Source organism: Microcebus murinus, chromosome 19, assembly GCF_040939455.1.
Source record: "Microcebus murinus isolate Inina chromosome 19, M.murinus_Inina_mat1.0, whole genome shotgun sequence".
Taxonomy (NCBI): domain Eukaryota; kingdom Metazoa; phylum Chordata; class Mammalia; order Primates; family Cheirogaleidae; genus Microcebus; species Microcebus murinus.
This window is the reverse complement of record NC_134122.1, coordinates 40,617,326-40,625,746: the sequence shown is the minus strand read 5'-3', so window position 1 is coordinate 40,625,746 and position 8,421 is coordinate 40,617,326. Positions and strand designations below refer to the sequence as shown.

At 46.5% G+C, this 8,421-nt stretch overlaps 1 protein-coding gene across 2 annotated transcripts in view; it reads left to right on the top strand.

The window, feature by feature from the left end:
* Positions 1-797: 797 nt before the first annotated feature.
* EGLN1 (egl-9 family hypoxia inducible factor 1) overlaps positions 798-8,421 on the top strand; it is a 51,156-nt gene continuing 43,532 nt past the window's right edge. The window contains exon 1 of one of the 2 annotated variants that reach the window (XM_075995459.1): positions 798-2,059. In XM_075995459.1, the coding sequence (XP_075851574.1) occupies positions 1,187-2,059 (873 nt within the window). In that variant the 5' untranslated portion in view covers positions 798-1,186. The remainder of the gene's footprint in view (positions 2,060-8,421) is intronic. The other variant, XM_012738208.2, reaches the window with a different exon arrangement.

Here is an 8,421-nt window from a genome sequence, read left to right as displayed (position 1 = left end):
CCATCTGTGTGAATTTAAGTGCCTGAAGTAGCCAAAAATTTCTTCATGGAGCTTCGAACTGGGCAGGATCTCACAGGGTTTAAAAATAGGTGTCTTTTTTGTTTTTAATAGCCCTCAAATTTCAGTACCTTTAAAGTAGGTTCAAACGGGGAGCAGGGGCTTGGATTAACACCACAACAATATTTATTTTTGTTTTTAACCATTTCAGGCCTTGTTGAAATAGACTCTGTGTGGCGTAATGGAAAAACAGCCTTGGAATCTGACAAAATCTGATTCCTGGATTCAGTCCCAGTCCTGCGTGACCTTGGGCAAGTTACTTTACTTCTCTGAATTTCCGTTTCCTCCTTTGCAAAATGAGGGTCGCAGCAGCCACCTTGCACCGGCGTCCCGAGCGCGCCGGGCACGCCCCGTGGAGACGAGCAGCAGCCATGATTACGGCCCCGCCGCTCCGCCGCCCCCAGCAGGTGTAGGCGCTGTCCCCGCCGCCCACGCCCTCCTGCGGCTCGCAGGCCTGCCCCTCGCTGTCCCCGCGCAGCCCGCGGCGGGGGTGGCGGCACACGGCCTCCCGGAGTCCCGGGCCCGCCCCGAGCGGAGCCGGCCGAAGGGCGCAGGGCAGGCGCCCGAGAGACCCAGCTCGGAGGCCGAGGCCCGGCCCCGCCGAGTGCCGGCGAGCGGAGGCGGCCCCGGCGCCGCGCCCGCGCCCGAGCGTGTGCGCGGCCGCCGCCGCCCCCTCGGCCCTCCCCTCGGCCCGCCCTCCGCCCCTCCGCCCTCGCGCGCCGCCCGCCCGGGTCGCCGCGGGGCCGTGGTGTACGTGCAGAGCGCGCAGAGCGAGTGGCGCCCGCACGCCCTGCGCTTCTCCACAGCCTGGGCCCGCCGCGGAGGCGGCCAAGGCGGCGGCCAAGGCGCCCGCCGTCGCGCGCCCCGGGCCCGCGCGCCCGAGCAGAGGTCGCGGTTCGCCGCGCAGGCCGCTCTCCCCCAGCCCGCGCGGCGATGAGGCGCTGAGGCGGCCGCCGGCGCTACGCGGGACCCGAGGACGAGGAAGCGGCCGGGCCGAGGGCGCGGGTGCCGGCCTCCCTGAGGCGAGGGGTGGCGGGTGCATGGCGCAGTAACGGCCCTTGCCGCTCCCCCCACTCCCCGGCTCCGGGCGCGGCTGTCCAGCCGCCACCCCTCCTGCTCGGCCGCCGCCATGGCCAATGACAGCGGCGGGCCCGGCGGGCCCAGCCCGAGCGAGCGAGACCGGCAGTACTGCGAGCTGTGCGGGAAGATGGAGAACCTGCTGCGCTGCAGCCGCTGCCGCAGCTCCTTCTACTGCTGCAAGGAGCACCAGCGCCAGGACTGGAAGAAGCACAAGCTCGTGTGCCAGGGCAGCGAGGGCGGCCAGCACTCCGGCCCCGCGCCGCCGCCCGCCGCGCCGCCGCCCAGGGCCGGGGCCCGCGAGGCCAGGAAGGCAGCGGCGCTCCGGGACGGCGCCGCCGCGCCGGCCGCCCGGGACGCGGCCAAGGCAAAGGCCAAGCCCGCGGCCGACCCCGCGGCGGCCGCGTCCCCGCCTCGCGCGGCCGGCGGCGGCCAGGGCCCGACGGTGGCGGCCGAGGCGGAGCCCGGGAAGGAGGAGCCGCTGGGCCGCCCGTCGCTGTATCAGGAGAAGGCGAACCTCTACCCCCCGAGCAACACGCCCGGCGAGGGGCTGAGCCACGGCGGCGGCCTGCGGCCCAACGGGCAGACGAAGCCGCTGCCGGCGCTGAAGCTGGCGCTCGAGTACATCGTGCCGTGCATGAACAAGCACGGCATCTGCGTGGTGGACGACTTCCTGGGCAAGGAGACCGGGCAGCAGATCGGCGACGAGGTGCGCGCGCTGCACGACACGGGCAAGTTCACGGACGGGCAGCTGGTCAGCCAGAAGAGCGACTCGTCCAAGGACATCCGAGGCGATAAGATCACCTGGATCGAGGGCAAGGAGCCCGGCTGCGAAACCATTGGGCTGCTCATGAGCAGCATGGACGACCTGATCCGCCACTGTAACGGGAAGCTGGGCAACTACAAAATCAATGGCCGGACGAAAGTAAGTGTGCTGGGGCTTGCGCTGACATCCCCTCCCCGGCGGGCGGCCTCTTCCCGCGACTCAGCTGCTTAGGGTGAGGAGCAGGATTCCTCTGTGTAAGAGTGATTGCCTCTTGTGTAACACCCCCGTAAAGAAAACGGATGGAATCCGTAGGTAGGTGTTTCTCTAGTTAGCCCATTTCTTGGTGTCCACTATTTTCCACTTACTGCCTTGTTTCATAAGCTGCGACTAATTGCATGGTTTTCCAGCTAAACTTAGGCACCATACTCTCCCTTTAACTTTACTGTTTTGTTTCTTCCATTCCACTATTAGACACAATTCAAACCTTATTGGAGTTGTAGCCACCCAGTGGGGGACGTTAGAGCACCACCCAAAGCTAGTCCTGGTTGTGCATCTGCCTTGTGTGTGCATAAGCTCCTAAATTCCCTATGGTGGTTGAACCACTCACCGCATTCTGATTTACAGAGTCAAATGCTGTGTGTTTAGTTAAGAATCTGCCAGCTGACCACGAAAAGGTAACAGTAAAATAAGACGTTAGTCCAAAGACTCACCGTATTCTGGAAGAGCTTGGCTACTCCCCTCTCTCATTAATAGCTCTTGTCCTTCTCCCTGTTCCTACTGGTTTGAAACCCACTACAAAACGGGGTAAGAAGTATTTCCGTTTTCAGATCTCTCAGTGTAGGTAGGTTACATTTTTAGCATAGGTTTCCTTTATTTGCTTTGTTAACATAATCCTTGTGTTGAAAAAGGACTGTTTTGTAGCTTCCTGGGGTGGGGGCAAAAAAACCCCACGAAATTGGAGCAGGAGGGTTCCTTTTAAAGTCTCAATTTGGTGAGATCTTTTTGTTTTCTCTTTACTGTTGCAGTTTTTCCCCTAACAAATTGTTCAATTCCTACCTTGTCAGATCCCTCAGTATGGAAAACAATAGACTCTTTCCTCCTAAATGCTCTTGCAGTTTTTTTTTCCATTTTACTTCCCAGATCTTAATTTTTTCTTTGTATCTAGCTGCTCCCAGGCCACTGACCTCCACCCTCCTCCACTATTAATCTCTGCCTGATTTTGGGAGTTTTGAGAGATTGTCTTGATAGATGATCACATGTACATGTTTGTATACACACACTGACTCTTCCCAGTAGTTCTTTTGTGTGGGTGTGTCAGACCATCTGTTTTCACAATCATTATGTGTGATTCTCAGGCTGCTCAAAAGGTTGATTATAGGCAATGAGGAAAGTTCTAATCATGAAAATTTTGTGGAGAAAAATACAGTATAGAGTCTAATTTACTATTGCCAATTCATTGCTGGTTGAAGGCGCATGTTTTAATATCATGTAGTCTCAAAAAAAATGAACAGTTGCATAATATTAAACTGGATGGAAAAAGGGGATCCCTGCTAAAAATCTCAGCCTGGGTCTTTCACAAGAATTTCGTTTATATTTTGTAAAAAAAACCTGTTGTCATGGATCAAATCATCTGAACATAGTCGTGAACTCTATAGAGCAGGAAGAAAATTAGTTTAAGGGAATATATGAAGTATGACCAAAGTATATAGTTGGGGCATAAACTTAAGTTGGAGTCATGGAAAAGATGATGTCCAAAATCTTCCTTGATCTTCTTTCCTTAGTTAGTTTAGCTTTATAAGTTAAGCAGAAACCTCTTCTCTGTCTTCCTGTTTTCACCTGTCCTTCTCAAGGAAGGGTCAGCGGGTAGCCTGACTTTTAGAGAAGTTGCTTCTCATGAGGATGCTGTTAGAAAATAGCTACCTCCTCCTTTATGAGTCCTAGTGGCAGAAGGTAACAATATTTAAGGTTTTGATTCACTTAACTGTACATATTGTGTAATAAAGGACTAGCTAAAGGAAGGATGGATTTTAATTCTTTGGATTTGGTCTTGTGGTTACATTATCATAATTCCAGGATCTGTGAATATCCTAGGGTATTCCTTTCATTGTATTTCCTTGGCTGAAAGAGATTTTTAGTAATTGTGTTTGAATGTGTAATTTAAGTATTCCTAAAAAAAGCAAGGGTGCTTGCTTTAGGAGCATGAGAAGAACATCAAAATTCTGCACACTATATATTGAGCAACCACAGTGTGCTAGGCATCAGATTAGGCTCAATAAAGACATGATCATAATAATCTTAATCCTATGAAGTGAGTAGTGTTATTTCTAATTTACATTTAAGGAAATTTCAGCTCAAACTTGGCCAAGGCCTGCTGCTTATGTATTTAAGCTTAGGTTATTCAGATATCAAGCCCATGCTTTTTCTACTACACTAGATGAAGGTAGGTAGTACATTAGATGAGAAGATGTAGATTACTTAGCACACTATAGGAACTAAAATTTTGTATATATTATATTGATATGGGGGCGAATAGCATTAGCTTTGTGTATGAATAATCATACTCTGGTTGGAATTTTTTTATTAGGTGACTGCACAATGACTATACAATGAGGATTTAAGATAGTCGTTTGAAAGCCACTTTGTATTTATCCACCTGAATCATGCTCATGTCAGTATAACTTTCAGAATATGGTTAGTCTAGTGATTGCGGAGGCAGTCTTCAATTAAGAATTTTATTATCCTTCATAACATTATAGTGATTTTAAAAGTTGCCTCATCAAATGTGTAGTATTTTTCTCATTTTCACTTTCACAGTAGTAGGTAGGTTGTGGTGTATAGATTATGTATTTTATATGTGTATATAAAATATATTGTAAATTAGGAAAGTACAACTCAGAAAAGTTAGTTAACTTGTTAGAAATTTTGCAGCATACCAGGACTTAAGTGCAAGTTTTTGACTAAAAAATCTGATAGTCTTTCATTTACATTATCTGTATTGCATGTTCTTTGTGTATGTCAGGGCTTGATAATCAGATGATGTATGATTGGCTGTGGCTGGTTGAGTGTAGGCTATGGTTTCTCTGGAGTTTCTTCTTCAGACATGCTTATCTGGCCACTGTTTATCCAACTACTTTAAGAAAGGAACCACAAGGGAAGGATGAAGTAATACAGGAGAAAAACAGAAACATAATTGTAGCCACTGATGTAACTGAGCTCCAGCTTCCACTTTCTCTGTTCTTCTTTTCGGGATTTTCCCGTTTTTGCCCTTAAATTGCCCTTTGATCCTTTATCCTTTCTCTCACCCTTTTTTCCATCAAGAAGACTCCCAGTGGTGCCCCATAGAAAGGAACCATGGTCTGCTGCTTTGTGAAGAGTAGTGTTGTGCCTTGACTTGGGGTCAGAGGAAGAAGAGGAAAGCATGGGAGTGAGGCTCATGGAAAATGTTGGAATTTCCTAGCCAGTCTAAAGGGAAAAATTTGCCCATTAAAATAAAAGTATTAGGATCATATACAAAACATTTTTGTAATTTAAGCCAGAACTTCATCTGTTCAGTTAAAACATACATAAAGGGGCCGGGCACGGTGGCTCACGCCTGTAATCCTAGCTCTCTGGGAGGCCCAGGCGGGCGGATTGCTCAAGGTCAGGAGTTCGAAACCAGCCTGAGCAAGAGCAAGACGCCTGTCTCTACTATAATAGAAAGAAATTAATTGGCCAACTAGTATAAATATAGAAAAAATTAGCCGAGCATGGTGGCACATGCCTGTAGTCCCAGCTACTCGGGAGGCTGAGGCAGGAGGATTGCTTCAGCCCAGGAGTTTGAGGTTGCTGTGAGCTAGGCTGACGCAACGGCACTCACTCTAGCCTGGGCTACAAAGTGAGACTCTATCTTTTTTTTTTTTTTTGTATATATATATATTAGTTGGCCAATTAATTTCTTTCTATTTATAGTAGAGACGGGGTCTCGCTCTTGGTCAGGCTGGTTTCGAACTCCTGACCTCGAGCAATCCGCCCGCCTCGGCCTCCTAGAGAGCTAGGATTACAGGCGTGAGAGACTCTATCTTAAAAAAAAAAATACATAAAGGAGAGGAGGAATAAAATATAATAGGTCGAGACCAATGTGCAGCAGATTATATTAGTAAGATTTTTCATTGTTAACTGTAGTTAGTTAAGTTAGCTCTGGCTGATTATGGCTTTTAGAGCAAATAGAATGAGGAAAATTTTGCTGTTTTATTATCACTGTGATGTAGTGATGTGGTGACAATCCTTAGATGTTAAAAACAAAACTGACCCAAGAAGAGAGCCCTCCCCAGAATCTGACCGTGCTGGCTTCCTGATCTCAGACTTCTAGCCTCGAGAACTATGAGAAATAAACTGTTGTATAAGCTTAAATAGATAAATTAATAAACAACCAAACCAAACTTTCTTCTCTGTCTACTTCTGCCATTCTCTTTATACTCTGGTCATCCAAGAGGCACAAATTCAAGCAGCTTGTTTAATGGATTAATATTTATATTAGAATTCAAGATAACAATAACAGTTATTATAACATTATAACAATAATCAGTTATTCTGTATGCAGAAAGCCTGAAAATACTGCAAATGCAGTAGTTCTGCCAGCTGTAAAGGAGATACATTGGGACTGAAAAGGTAGTTTTAATAGGTTTTGACAGAACCAAATTCAACTTTGTAGGAGAACATTTTGTACAGTGAGTTAGTTTACATGTAGTTTACATGTAAACTAGTTCCTTTAATTCTAAAGGAATTTTATTTTAAATTAACATATTTTTTGCATCTGTATAACTTATCTATTACCTAATAAGTCACAAAAATATCCTGTAAAACCTTAGTCAGGAGGAGGAGGAGAAGGTCATCTTAAAGATAATGGATTTTGTGCTGCTTTTAAATCTGGTTTGGATCCTGGGTCTGCTACCAATTCTGTGTCCTTGGGCCAGTCTCTTAATCTCTCTGAGCTCAGTTCCTCCATTTGTAAAATGGTGTTAAGTGATACCATGTTTCCCCAAAAATAAGATAGGTTCTTATATTTATTTTTCCTCAAGAAGACACCCTAGGGCTTATTTTCAGAGGATGTGTTATTTTTTTAAAGTACAGTACAACAATCTACATTTATTCAAATATAGTTAAGTTGTCTTCTTCTGGAACATCATCAAAGTTAAATGGCAGCCACAGCTTTCCTTCTTCCTCCTGGGGACACACAATACCTAAAGCGGAGCATCCTGCCCCTCACTTCACTGAGGAGACTTTCCTCTCAAAGCCTCAGCTTGCAGCACGCACAGGATGGCTGGGACCTGACAGGGGGAGCCGACCCTGTTGGTGAGGCTGCCTGTACCTTTCTGGTCCCCTCTGGGATAGTAGCTGTCACAGTGGGCCATATGAGAAGGGCTGCTCATCTTCTTTACCGCTCCCCGATGAAATGCATGGGTTGTGCAGATACACTGCATAGCCACGCCCATCACTAGGTCTTATTTTCGGGGTAGGGCTTATATTGGGCAAATGCTTAGAAATCCTGCTAGGGCTTATTTTATGGGTAGGTCTTATTTTCAGGGAAACACAGTACCTGTCTTTTCTGCCTCTTGTGAGGAGTTCATATAATGCTACACATAAAGCACTTTTTGGATGCTAAAGCACTATGCAGAACTATTAACTGTTACTCTTCTCATTTTAAAAATTTGCTGTTCTGATCCTCTCTTTTAAGAGTTCTGTGCTTTCCCTCCCTTTTATAAGTTGGAGAAAAAGATTTAGCATGCTCACCCATTTTCGACCTAACCACTTCCCCTCTCTATTTACACTTCTTTTTCTAAAAGAGAAGAAATAAGAGAGGTTACGTGACTTGTTCAAGGTCATAGAGCTGGCTGGTGACAAAACTGACAGACATTTGATTCATTTCACCCTATATCTGTAACTTTATGCTGTGTCTCCTGTAAAAATTTCATATTCCTACTTAATTTTCATATATTTTATGCCATTTTTGAAGATATGCTTGAATATTTGTGACTTCCTTTTCCGTTTACTTCTGTCATTCTACACTCTGGCTTGTCTGACATTCTAGTTTAAATTTTCTTCCTTTAGATATTCCCTCCCTGATTTCCTTAGATGTTCTTTATCCGCTTCTGTCTTTCCTCTGATATGTTTAAAACTATTTTTCCCTGAAGCAGGCCCACTGTCTCTTGTTTCCTTAGTAGGAACTGTGTCTTCCTACTTTGTGTTTATGGTTTACTTGTTCATTCTGTTTTCCTTTCCCTTTTTTTCCCCACCAGGCTTGAAATCTGTGTTTGTATTCTCTCATGTTTTCTGAAGCCTGTGCCTTTTTGGTATGCCGTTGCATTGACGTTACCAGCTTAGTTGTTTTTATTTAATTTTTCATGTTAGGTCTTTAAAGCTACACCAACTATTTCAGTCTTCCTTTCATTCTAGCACATTCTTAGACGGTTTTCATAGATACATTGTAATACTACTGAGTTTGCATTCCACCCTCTTTTCCACCATGGGCCTGTTTTTACACT